This window comes from Petromyzon marinus, chromosome 5 (genome assembly GCF_048934315.1).
Source record: "Petromyzon marinus isolate PM22_M1 ecotype Great Lakes invasive population chromosome 5, UKy_Petmar_22M1.pri1.0, whole genome shotgun sequence".
NCBI classification, from domain to species: domain Eukaryota; kingdom Metazoa; phylum Chordata; class Hyperoartia; order Petromyzontiformes; family Petromyzontidae; genus Petromyzon; species Petromyzon marinus.
The window spans coordinates 16,597,500-16,611,406 of record NC_133671.1 but is presented as its reverse complement, the minus strand read 5'-3'; the positions used below and the strand labels follow the sequence as shown (position 1 = coordinate 16,611,406).

The 13,907-nt window shown below is 46.6% G+C and overlaps 1 protein-coding gene across 5 annotated transcripts in view; it reads right to left on the bottom strand.

The window, feature by feature from the left end:
• Positions 1-12,031, bottom strand: part of STK36 (serine/threonine kinase 36) — a 36,165-nt gene extending 24,134 nt beyond the window's left edge. The window contains exons 1-8 of one of the 5 annotated variants that reach the window (XM_032947160.2): positions 11,934-12,031; positions 9,176-9,404; positions 8,821-8,961; positions 8,065-8,142; positions 7,834-7,964; positions 7,154-7,403; positions 6,922-7,015; positions 96-262 (exon numbers count right to left, since the gene is read on the bottom strand). In XM_032947160.2, coding sequence (XP_032803051.1) covers positions 96-262; positions 6,922-7,015; positions 7,154-7,403; positions 7,834-7,964; positions 8,065-8,142; positions 8,821-8,961; positions 9,176-9,404; positions 11,934-12,016 — 1,173 coding nt within the window. In that variant the 5' untranslated portion in view covers positions 12,017-12,031. The other 4 variants (XM_032947162.2, XM_032947163.2, XM_032947161.2 and 1 more) reach the window with 4 other exon arrangements.
• Between the last annotated feature and the right edge of the window lie 1,876 nt (positions 12,032-13,907).

The window sequence follows — 13,907 nt, the reverse complement described above, 5'->3', positions numbered from 1 at the left end:
AAAAGAAAAAATAAGTGTAACCATCAATTTCTTGAAATGATAACATTTTTCAAAAGTAACCATTTGGGGTGAGAAATGCATCCTAATTTAACCACCTTGTTCTTTGCTACTTCTGCCATCTTTTGCCGTGCCTTGCGTAGAATCTTTGACTGCCCACTGGTAGGTGCCAGTTCTGCTGCCTGTTTTTCTTTTTGTGCCTGAAGTTCAGGGCTGAGGTCCTCCGTCAGTGGATTTGTTTCTTCGGCAGAGATGTCATCCAACACTGCAATTTTATTAAACTTTAGTAAGAAAATGTTTGTCACATTAAGCAAATACTCAATTCCACACTCATAAGGGATACTTTATGGTGGTAGTGGAGAATAAAATAATATTGAATGGATAACCTTGAACTTAGATGAGCAATTGCCACTGAAATTATTATAAATTCTTTGTTAGACCATGCAGTACAATGAGGTACGAGCTGCATGCAAGATGCTGTATGGTATGATAAGTGCATGCGACTTTTGCAGAGCTGTATGCAGCCCACTGGATGTATAAGTTGCCTTAAAATAAATGTGGGGCAAGGATCAATGTTTTGACTCATTCAAACGAATAACAAAATAAATAAGCAGACAATATATCCAATTGATGTATGTTCCATATAAAAATATAAAAGTATTTTTTACACTTTCCCATAATCCACAAGGCCTTCTGGCAGAGGATAACTTCAGCAGCATTGATTCAAAACAAGCAAATTCTGGACCGGTTTCGACATTCGGTGCCTGCTTATCAGTCACGCTTGCTTGTGTGTTTCTGTGGGTCGCGCCAGCCAGTGCTGCAGGAGCACCGGGTGCCCCAATTGGACGAGTTAAGGACACGTGGCCGAAAGCGGTGCCTCGATTGGACGAGCTTAGGGCACGTGACCGGAAGTGGGCCTCAATTGGAGGAGTCAAGCGTACGTGACCTGAAGCGGTGTCTCGATTGTAGGAGTTAAGGACACGTGGCCGGAAGCGGGGGCGCCGTCCTTGATACAGCAAGGGGCGGGGCCGGGGCCAAGGGATAAAGGGGGAGCGCGAGAGGGATTCGGGGCTTGTTCGGGGATTAAGCTAGTTAACCCACGCGCACATAGTGAGCAGCCTAGGAAAGTTAGCCACACTTAGCAACACTTAGCAACAGAATCTGGTATATAGCGAATTGTTTAATAAACGCGTTGCCTCCTACAACAGTGTGTGTGCGCCTCAGTTGACATACACTACACTGGCAACCATCATTTCGGATATGGTTTTCGAAAGCTTGTCGCCAAAATCGTGCGCCATTTTACCCGTCGCAATTCCCTGTTTCGCCGCGAACGGGCAGTCCCTAGGAATTGTCGGTCAGATTTCGGCCACAATTGGCATTGGCGACATTCAGTTGTCGGGTCCGGTACTCATTTCCAAATCTTTAGCCGTACCCTGTCTGTTAGGGACCGATTTCCTTGGTGAATACCACTCAAAATCCTGGTGGATCTGGGCTGCATTGAGTTGCCGTCGGGCCGCCGCATGGCTTTCTTGTCATCACGAACTCTGTTTCGCACAGCGAACGTTTCGGTGCCTGCCATGGCAAACCAAATGGTTAAAATTCCCCCCGGTTTAAAAAGCAACTAGATTGCAAAACGGCTCTGCACGGGTTGTTGATGGTTCCCTCCACCAGGGCGGTTCACACACAAAATTTGGTTTATGCGCAGATTTTGGTTGCAAGCGACGGACAACCTTTTATTCACGTCCTGAATGTCGGTCCGGACGCGTCGGTGATTTAAGAGGGCACTGTCTTAGCTCACGCGTCGGCCGCAGGTGGCGTTCATAAACACGGTGGAAATATAGGTGTTTCAGCGGCTGCGGGGCAGGGTGAGGACGTTGACGAGGCATGGGTAAACACGCTCTGTTCCGAGAGCAAGGACCTGTCTGAAACACAGAGGTTCAAGCTGCGTGCGCTCTAATCGGAATTTGGCGATTTATTTAGCAAATCGAAATTCGACATTGGCTGCACGCCTTTATTGCGCCATCACATTGACACGGGAGATTCGGGTCCTATTCGTCAAAACCCGTATCGCCTGAGTCCCGCGGAGAAGGACCATGTGCGCTGCGCAGTGGATGAAATGCTGGCCGCAGACATTATCGTTCCCTCCAACAGTCCATGGGGTGTGCCCATCGTTCTTGTAAAGAAACAGGACGGTAGTTTGAGGTTCTGCATGGACTTCCACAGACTCAACAAAGTCTCCGTGGTGGATGCGTACCCGCTCCCGCGGACGGACGACTCGTTAGACGCGTTGTCAGGGGCGCGGTTTTTCTCCACGCTCGATTTGATGTCGGGATTTTGGCAGTTGCCCTTAGATGACAGCTCTTGGCCAAAGACTGCATTGCGCACGCCCCAGGGCTTTTTTTAGTTCAACCGGCTCCCGATGGGATTGCACTCAGCCCCGGCCACATTCCAACGGCTGATGGAGCTAGTGCTCGCTTGCCTACAATGGGATACGTGTTTGATTTATCTCGACGATGTCATCGTGTTTGGACGCACATTTCGAAGAGCACCTGCAGAGGTTGCGGGCTGTTTTCCTCAAAATGCGGGCTGCTAACTTGAAGTTTAAGCCGTAGAAGTGCTGCAGAGATCGGTCAAATACCTGCAGAGATCGGTCAAATACCTCGGCCATATTGTCGGCGAATCCGGGATTTCGACGGACCCTGACAAAACTGCGTGCGTTCGCACGTGGCCAACCCCCAAGTCGGCGGGTGAGGTACGTAGTTTTGTCGGGTTCGCCTCTTATTACCGATGCTTCGTCCCCGGGTTTGCCACGATCGTAAAGCCGCTCCATGTCCTCACGGCCAAAGGCCAAGAATTTCGGGCAGAGGAGGCCGCGTTTGCCGCGCTGCGCAAAAGCCTGGTCATCGCGCCTCCCCTTCGGTACCCCGATTTTTCTTTGCCTTTCGTCCTCGAGACTGATGCTAACAATACTGGTATTGGCGCCGTTTTGTCACAGGTGGTGGACGGAGTAGAGCGTGTGGTCGCATATGGCAGTAGGATGCTTTCTATGGCCGAGCAACGCGATTGCGTTACGCGCGTGAGTTGCTGGCGATTGTTTATTTCGTTCGGCAGTACTGGCTGTACCTCTATGGGCGGAAATTCCAGGTACGATCAGACCACGTGGCCTTGCAGTACACAATGCGTGTTGAGCAACCGTCCGGCCAGCTGTCTTGTTGGCTCGAGGTCCTTCAGGACTATGCATTCGAGGTCTCGTATAGAAAGGGCGTCCGCCACTCGAATGCTGACACGTTGTCACGTCTGCCAACCGGTGACGAGTGCGCATGCACATCGGGCGCGGGACGGTGCAAGCCTGCCAATTCAGCTCCGCCCCGGGAGATCGTCGCTGCGGCCGACGTCGTGTACACGGACGCAGCTGACGCATGTAACCACATGCTCAGTCTCTCCAACTCCGAGTGGGGGTGACTCCAGGCCGAGGATGCCTCATTGTTAGCCATCAGACGCCGGGTTCGTGACTCCGCAGAGGGCGACAGCCGACGACCGTTAGCCACGGTCATTCTGAGAGGGGGCCTCCTCATGCGCTGGGACGCAGAATTACTAAAGTATAACGTCGTAGTTCCCACCATCCTGCGGAGGAGGTTGGTTTGGGCAACGCACGGACGTCTTATGCATTTAGGGGTCTCGAAAACCCTGTCCACCCTCCGCCTGAACTTCTGGCCCGGCATGGTGGCGGACGTCCAAAATGTGCTTAGAGGATGCACCGCATGTGCCCGCCGGAAACCTCCACCGAAATTGGCATGCCCCCCTCTCCAATCCATTCGTGTATCGTGGATGAATGAACTCGTCGCGCTCGATATGCTGGGTCCGTTCCCCGCCATTCCGCGGGGTAACAAGTATTTGCACGTGAGGGTAGAGTATCTTTCTCGTTGGCCAATGGCCTGGCCGGTGCCAGACCAGTCGGCAGCCACCATTACGGATGCCTTTCTCCACGGGTACGTTCTGGATAAGGGGGCCCCAGAACGCCTCCTTACGAACCAGGGCAGAAATTTTTAATCAAAACTGCTTAAGGTGTGTGACCTATTGGGCACTAAAAAGATCTGCACCTCGCCCTATAATCCGCACACCGATGGCATGGTTGAGCGCCTGCATTGGACGCTCACATCCATGCTATGCCATCAGGTTAACGAACAACAGACCGACTAGGACTTGCATGTTCCAGGGGTCCTGGCCGCATATAGATTGTCCCACCATGCGTCTACAGGCTACTCACATTTTTTTCTTATGTATGGGAGGGAGCAAGATCCGCCCATTGACGCACAGCTAAATCCGGATCTGGCTCAAAAGAAACTGTCTGACCCCATACGGGTTCCCCTACAGCGCCTGTCAGAGGCTAGGGAGGCCTCCCGCGGGAACTCAGCCTTGAAGCAAGCTGCCAACGAGCGGGAATGGATGCCTGGGAAACTGGGACCAAATGGACAGTTGGGGATAGGGCGTGGCTTCATTGGCCCCGGGTTCCCGTAGGGACGTCCCCTAAGCTGTACAAACAATGGCGGGGGCCCGTGGAGATCGTCGAAGTAAAAAGCCCGCAAAGCATCCGCATACAATTCGGTCGAAGGCGCTGGTTTGTACATGCGTCACGCCTTAAACCATTTTGTCCGCCAGACGAAGCTCATTCATCATCTCAAATCCTTGGGGCCTGTGTGTCCGGTGTGCCCTGGGGAGCCGCCGACCTCGTAGCCGGTTTCGGCGCAAGTCAGGGGCGGACAACCATTGTCGGGTCTTCCTCTCCGGTCGGGCGGCTTCTTCCTTCGCCACCTGGAGAGGGGCCGCGGGCCTTGGGCCTCGGGCCAGCCTTGTCACACGCGCTCGAAAACTGGCCGCTTCCGTTAACTCTCGCCAGCACGCCGCCATTCACGCACACCATCGGTTGGCAGTCTCGCTCGCGAGCCGGTGGGGGCCCGGGGGCGGACCCGGCCCCACCCTGTACTCGTGGAGGGGGGAAGGCATGCGTGCAGCGGTGAGACAGGGCTGGCTGCCGGGAGGACGGATCACCCCTTAAGGTTGCCGTCCCTTCTTCTTTATCTCACGGCTCTTGTGTTGTGTTGTTGGAGCGCGTCGGTCGGGGCTATTGTTACACTTACCGTTCACATTACATTGGGGGCCGCGCATTTCTGTGAAATTGGCTGTGAGACGAGGAGTTTTTTTATTGGGTTGTTGGAAGTTTTTCTCCTCTACTCTTCCATTTGGGGTTTTACAGCCGGGTCGGCTGAAATTTTGTAAAGGGGGGGGGGTGGTGTAGAGACAGTCAGATGTCTCTGTGGGTCGCGCCAGCCAGTGCTGGAGGAGCGCCGGGTGCCCCGAATGGATGAGCTAAGGGCACGTGACCAGAAGTAGGCCTCGATTAGACTAGCTAAGGGCATATGACCGGAAGCGGGCCTCGATTGGACTAGTTAAGGGCACGTGACCGGAAGCGGTGCCCGATTGACGAGTTAAGGACACGTCGCCGAAAGTGGCGCCTCGACTGGACGAGCTAAGGGCACGTGACCAGAAGTGGGCCTCGATTAGAGGAGTCAAGGGCACGTGACCTGAAACGGTGTCTTGATTGGAGGAGTTAAGGACACGTGGCCGGGAGCGCTGTCCTTGATACAGCAAGGGATAAAGGGGGAGCGCGAGGGGGATTCGAGGCTCGTTCGGGGATCAAGCTAGTTAACACACATGCACATAGTGAGCAGCCTAGGGAAGTTAGCCACACTCAGCAACAGAATCCGGTGTATAGTGAATTATTTAATAAACGCATTGCCTCTGACAACAGTGTGTGTGCGCCTCAGTTGACATACACTACACTTGCACCAAAGCTGGTGAACTGCCAGACCCGCTCTTTGAGGTATGGATCCTAGTTTATAATAAATTCAAATATTTGTATTTGGAGAAAATTCACCAAGTCATATGACAACACTAATAGCAATTACATAAATTGAAAATTAAAATGCAGTTTTAAGTTTATTTTTTAAGTTAATTAAATACCTCTACAGTATTTTCTATGCAGTATTTACAATTCTTAGACCAATGAGTTGACCAGTTTCCTACATCATTTCGCATGTATTATTTATATTATGTATTACTTGTGGGCAGCCTCTCCTATTGGCGGGGTGACGTGACACTCACCTGAACCCTCGTCAGACTTTTACAAATTACCAATCGCCAGCCATTAACTCACCTGACCCTCACCACTTACCAGTTTAAATTAATATAGTAGAAAGCTAGTTGATTTTCAATAGCTCCCCATAAGCACACTCACCTCTTTCCAATGGAACACACCTATCGGTTTGTATGATTTTGAAATGTGGTTGTGGGGATCACATCATGTGCCGCACTCTTAAAAACGGCAGAGTGGATAAGCAGCGATGGGGCCAATAAGTCGACTTATGATGTAAAACAAAATAGCTTGCTGAATCTATAGATCACAAACCATCAAATGACACCTCATTCAGTGAATATGGTGGAGTGATATAGGATATTTTTTTCCAAAGATCAACACTTGCATACATACATACAGATTTGGCTCTTATTATACAGAATGTTTTCTAAAGCATGACCTGGCACTATGAGACCATCTCCACCACTTGTAATTGACCTTTATATTATGTTTGCATACAGTATATTGCATGCAGCATTAATTATGTAGCATATGGCATAGCAGGGTGAGTTACATGCAAATAAAGGAAGGGACATCACACACATCACAATGCATGCAGTTACTGATTCATGGCCCTGCAACATATAATAAGGCTTTGCGGTTATTTCTGACCAAAGTTTCATTATTGCTCATCTCAAACTGTTCAACTAAAGTATGAGGAAATGTTTAATTTAGTTCACAATAAACAAGTCCCTCATCTTATTTGCAAAAAATGTAAGCAGCAACCATACCAATAACTTTTCCAGCCACAAACGGGTGGTGAAGGAGTGCTGGCCAGGAAAGACGTAATTTCGGTTCCTTTGTCAGTAATCCCTGTAAGAAGTTCTGAAACAAACATTTAAGTTAATATCGTAAAACCAACACTATTAAAGCACGCCAATGTGTTTTTTAGCAACATGTGCCCTCTATACCACAGTGCCCAGATTTAATCAAAACATGATTTCAGAGTAAAAAATAACCTACCCTGAACTCTGAGCTCATGTTCTTAGGCCACTTGACAGGATCTTTGATGATGAGGCTGACCAGTTGAAAAATGCTGTTGGTGTAGAAGGGTGGCGTGCCAACAAAGAGCTCGTAGAGGATACAGCCCATGGACCAAAGGTCAGCTGTATGGTCATATGGCTTCTCCTCCACCAACTCAGGAGACATGTACAGTGGCGTTCCTTTAATGGAGGTCAGTACAAGGGTATTGATGCTCATGGCCCGGGCAAACCTGCCAAAACAGCAGAAACAGGTAAGATGAAATCTTTTTTCAATAACATGTCAGACCTCTCCAAAAAAATTGCTCAGATGCCATAAATGACCCATGAGCACTCTTGAGACTCCGAGTCTCTTAAGCCCTTCTGCAATAAATCAGGTAAGCACCAAGGAAACACAGTTCAGTGAGGCGGTGTGTATCATGCCTTTCCTCCTGATTGATATTCTGACTGACATGGATCACTTTTTATAAAAGACTTCTAAAGTGTTATTTGCCTTTGTCATTACGAGTAATATATGCTGCCTGTAAAGACCTGTACATCTAATGTCAGATACTATATTTTAAACAAAATGCTAGATTGCATACATAAATGTAATAATAGAAAAAATATATATTCTAGAAACACAGATGGCCACATAAATGTAGTAAAAGTTTTAATACTGACCCAAAATCACAGAGTTTGACAACCCCTCCTTTTCCGAGCAGTATGTTTTGAGGCTTCATGTCCCGATGAAGGATGCGATGAGAGTGTAGATAATATAATGCAGAGACCAGCTGACATGCAATCTCACGGACCTGCAAAATTAACTTGTATCATTAGGTCATCGAGACCATAACCAATGTGCAGTGCCAATAGATAATTCCCGTGATATTAGCATTACGACACTGATATTACCTGCTCTTCAGGAAGGTTTCCATCATCTTCCAAGATCTGAAATAGCTCTCCTTCTGCATAATCTGTTACAACCACCACCTACGGGAAACATACCATGCCAATGTACAATCACAACGTTTTCGGTCTTTGTCACACAACCATCACATACTTGTGTTGTGGCAGTTTTTTTTGTAATACACATCTACTTCATTAAAAAATGCACTGCTATACATCAGATATTTTTTCATGATGACAATGGTAAAAAGCCACTTTTACAGCAGCAACTAAAAGCGTTTATAAAAAGCCAAGGTGTCAATCACCACTTCCTCCAGTACGAACGAGAAAAACTAATTACGAAAATCAAACTTTAAAACGAAAACCACTGGTTGCTAAATTATTTGGAAAGCACAGATGTTGGTTGCATAATTTTGGCACAAAGAACCAAATGCACACCCAGGGTGAAAATGCAATTACACACTTGTTTTAAATTATAATTTTGTATCCAAAGCAATGTTTGAGATATACCCAGATTATTATCTAGTCTCTGCACAACCGCTTTGGGAACACTTTGACCAAAATTGCACTTTTGTTGTTGGGACTTGGTCACAAACTAAATTTATTTGGTTTCAACTTTTCTGATTAGTTCTAGAGTAGTATAAACACAGCCATTTGTGCAAACAATTACCACATATCCCATTTTAAAACACTGTCTTGAACACTCGCGGTGAATCGTTTCTGTTATTGTCAAGACAAAAAGTGGGTTCCACTGCATTTTACCTCCTTATCAGTCTCAAAGCTGTCCAGCATCTGGACGATGTTCGGGTGTTGAAGGCCTCGCATGATATCAATTTCCCGACGCAGGTTTCTCAGCTCCTTGTCTGAGCGACCAACCTTTGGGATGAACTTGAGGGCTACAACCTGAAATATTAAGGGTGTTTGCCTTACTGATCAAACACTACACAGCTTGAAACGTTATACATCAAATGTTTTGCATGACAAACTGGAATTCAATGTCAGAGAAAAGCATAAACTTTGTTGTAAATTGTTAAAATACAGTTCAGGTTTTTTTCTATCTGAAACAAACACCATGCTGGTTTATAATTATAACCCTGGGTCATTCAAAATTACTTACTTGGCCAGTATATCTTTTTCTTCCCTTGTATACCTTCCCAAATGATCCCTCTCCAATCATCTCCAGCACGTGGTACTTTTCCATGGTCCTTGGCCAGAAGTGCTCCCAGGTTTGTGAATTACTGCTGTTCTTAAAAGGTGCCGCTGTGATGTACTTCACACAACTGCGCGAAGGAAGTTTGCTTTCTGAAGATGAGACATCACAGTACCCGTGCCTGCATGGACAGTGCCTGGGGGTATAAACAAAGCTCATTTATGATTTTAAAAGACAGCCACCGATGTGATTTTGAGTATCAATTAACTTGATAACTTTTCCAGTTATATTTAACCTGTATAGGTTTTAATAAAGTTGAGAGATAAATCGTAGTTATTTGGTTTAGATCGCACAAGTGAACTTGAAAGGTGCATTGAAAAGTGTTGATGCTCCTGCTGATACTCCTGCTGTTATGGAGTGACTCATGCTGCCAGCTATGGCTACAAAGTTTGGTCGTACATGTTATGTATATCGTTTAATGTTAAATTTGAATAACAGTTCCTATGATCACTGTTACATTGTTTTTATAGCTTTATTTTGGTGATTTTGAAAACGTGTTTGTTGAAGTACGGAGTTAGCCTAACTTCATCTTGTCTTATGGTTATTGTTAGACTTGCATCCCATTGGGATTTTTGCACACAGCGTTTGTATACGGTGCTTTTTTCTGGAAGATTTTACTGTTTTTTTCCTGCATGTTTCTGTTGTTAGTCGTCACTTTAAGATGTTCTTTGTTCATGTTTTGTTTGTTGCAGTTGCACCCGAGTCAAGAGCGTCATGGCTCACAGGGGCTATACCTAATAAATGAAACTGAAGTAAATGCAAATGGTGTGTCATACAACCCTCCTCCACCTGACATGACCGAAAGCCTTCGTATATTTGATAAATGAAACTAAAACCATTTTCTTGTGTGAAGTATGTGCACTATATTCGTTTACTAAATATGTACCATGTATACTCTTTGGTTCTATTCGGTAAAGTCACTAGGTAAAAAAATAAAACAAAAATCACGACGTTTCGGCCACAACACAAGTGGCCTTTTTCAGGTGAAGGGACAGAACTGTCGGAACGACAGCACTTCAATGACCGCTGCTAAGATGCCTTTTAAGCTCGGTGGGAGGAGCAGGGCGCCTTGACAAAGGAGTTTACATATCAAAACTATCTGTGTTAAAGGTGTTTACATCCTTGCAGTCACGAAAGCTTCAAATCTGTACCATGTATCTTTGTGAATACTGTACATTTCAACCTTCAAAGCGTTGTGGAGACACTCCTAATGATTGACAAAGGTGCAAGGAGAGATTGTGATGGGCGGGCGACATTTGTGAGTCGAGCACCCGAACCACAGCACGATATCGTGCTGTGCTACACACAACAGTATTAGCTCAATCCAGTACAGCAGATTAAATCGGGATCGTATGCAGCAGGTTACATTTGTCCTTGATTTTTTTGTACACATTTACCGGACGACATTTTCCATCGGGCGCATGCGAAATCGCGTCGATTTTGTGCACGTATTCCTAGGCTAACAATGAAATGGTGCCAAATGCATGCGATAATACAATAATGTTGCTGTCGGTAACCGCTGGATTTAACACGGCAGGCAAACGCCACACCGTGCAAATGTTGAAACGTTGGCTCCGAGACTCAAAACCGCGGTCGTCTAGGCAACGCTAAGGGCCAACAACGAACGATTTCGTATTTGGCGACAGCTTTAGGCCTCGTTTATAATAAAACACATGGGAGTCTATAAGTACACGACGAGTGTGCGTGCACAACTTGTGGCCATACACACACACACTCTATAGATGATACACTATATTCACGCCCGCAAACACACACACATCTGATATAATAACGCAGTCGAGGCACCTCGCAGAAACAGACCAAAGCAACTTCGTAATTAGTACGTTCATTTTTGTTGTTTTGTGTATATTGTGTTGTTTCCCTTCAACGTGACTTTACCGAGAGAACCAAGAATACGAATATAGTACGTTCATTGCCGGCGGCGAATGCCGAGTCGCACGCGCGCAATGCTGTTTCACGCCTGACGAGCACAAGTCACAATCGAGGCACCTTGACGTCCCTCCTCTGAGAGTCACACGGCGCCTTCCCGATGCTAACTTCACTACACGTTCACAATTCTTAGGGTTCAATGCTACATTTGGCTAGGACTCGGTGGCAAATAACTGGCAGCCGCGTCGACGGATCGCCGCGACCTCGTGGCAAATCGCCTCACGCCTACAGAACCGAAGGCAACTTTTGCCATCCCCCCTCCTCTTCCTGCCAAAGATATCGGCGTTAACGGCACGAGGCTCGACGCGGGTCACCTCTGCGATCATTCTCGTAGCGCGAACGGCGAACTCGGCGATGGGATGGAGGAGTGGTGGGGTGGTGGGTGAGGTGGTGGGGGGGTGGGTGAGGTGGTGGGGGGTGGTGGGTGAGGTGGTGGGGGGTGGTGGGTGAGGTGGTGGGGGGTGGTGGTGGGTGAGGTGGTGGGGGGGTGGGTGACACACACTCCACACACTCGAGGCGCTTGCCCGCCCCAGCGAGAACGACAACCGGGCACCGGCGGGACGAACGCAGCGCGAACCACCGCACCTCTCGCGCCGATCACAATCAACGGCGTCAATTAGCAGTGTGCTGAACACACGTGTGTGTACTGTGTGTACTGTATCTATATATAAATGGGGCAGCGCGGAGGGGGGTTTGCTTGAGGGTTGTCGTTCACCGTTGCTCCGAAGCGGCGGCCGCGAGTTTCCTTCTCACCCCCTCCCCACTGCGCCCTTGGTGAAGAATCGCCGCCAAAACCATAGGTGTCCGAGGAGCGCCTGTCAAGATTTTTTTTAAACAAAAATTAAATTAAATATAACTCGCATCGTGAACTATTGTTGTTATTCTTGGTTCTTTCGGTAAAGTCACGTAGAAGGGAAACAATAAAATAATAAAAATATAAAACAATAAAAATGCTCACGACGTTTCGACTGCAACACAAGCAATCATCATCAGGTGTGAAAAACCACAGCAAGAACATTTGAAAAAAGTGGCGGGTTTTTTTTAACGTTAGCACCACGGAGAGAGATTTGACAGTTTGTTCAGATGGACGAGTCCATCTATGTTCGGAAAAGAGGAGGGGGGAGACGAAATAATAGATGCGGTCTGAAAGCCACCGTAAGCGTGAACAATCAATTAAGACCCAAAATGGTTGATCAAATCCTTCCAATGATTGCTAAGCCAGAATCCATCTTCTCGGTTTAAATTGTCTCTGTGTTTGTATATGTGGATATCCTCATGAACGAATCTCTCATGGTAGCCAGATTGCTTGCAAATAACCTCTGTCTTGGAGAAGTCAATGTCATGTGAGTCTATTGAATTATAACAGTGTTATAATTGTTGGTGTTGGTCCTACCGTGTTTTAGGTCTGCTTTGTGTTCACGAATGCGGTCCGAGACATTACCGAAAGAACCAAGAATATGAATCCCTGCAGTCACGAAAGCTTTAAATAAAAATTTATTGTTGTTGTTATTATTATTGTTCACAGGCTGCCAAAACGCGAAATATTATTTCGCACGCGTTGGGAAGCCACTGGAGCTATATGCACTTTTACGTCTGGATTGAAACGTTATTTATTTTGAACTTCTTTGTGTATTTTGGTTTGTTTTAATCCTTCCCCCCGTACCTCCGATGGGCAACGGTTGGCTACGTACGGTGCAAAAAAAGTCCAACACAAGGGACTCCTCTACTTATGAACGAGTTAAGTTCCAGAGGTCTGTTCGTAAGTCGATTTGTTCGTAAGTCCAACTTTACTCCCGTCGATTCCACTAAACACGGGGAATGGCTTTAAAAGTTGTACTGTCTGCTGTAGATGTAGATGCCACCGGTTATTCGTGTTCTGCAGATGTAGATGCCACCACCGCCATCTATTGCGCGGTGTTTGAACTTACGACTCTTGGTCCAAATAGGCAACTGTGCATACGGACAGGTTTGTTTGTTTCTCTGAAGGTTTGTAAGTCGAATGTTCGTAAGTAGAGGAGTCGCTGTAGATAACCCTGAAGAGAGATGATGGCTCAAAACTTCGCCTATATATACACCCACATACATTTCCATTTATGGTACAGTAGTAGTATTTCAGCATTTTTCATATTCTTCGTTCTTTCGGTAAAGTGACGTAGAAGGGAAATAATAACAGAGCTGTCGGAAAGACAGCGTCCTAACGAACAGAGCTGTCTTTCCGACAGCTCTGTTCTTCACCTGAGGACGGCTGCTTGCGTTGTGGCCGAAACGTCGTGATAATTTTATTTTGTTTGATTTTTATTATTTCCCCTCTACGTGACTTTACCGAAAGAACCAAGAATATGAATCCCTGCAGTCACGAAAGCTTTAAATCGAAATTTATTCCAGCATTGTTATTACTGAGGATTGTTTTGAGTTTGGACTTCACTGGATCCCACTTTACACAAATTAAACAATGCCTTAGCACCAGTTTGATTTGACTTTTCCACAGTTTTCCATGTCAAGCCAATGGCAAGATGTTTTTTTTTCTGTATATATTTTCAACTACGGTGTCTCCACCTATGTCAACGTTTACTCCGATGAGGAGTTACCGCTTAAAATGCTCACTTAAAGTATATTTATATATTTTTATGACAGAGATGTGGTGAGCTTTAGTATTCATTCCTAGCTTGTGTACCACTGTGCTTGCACT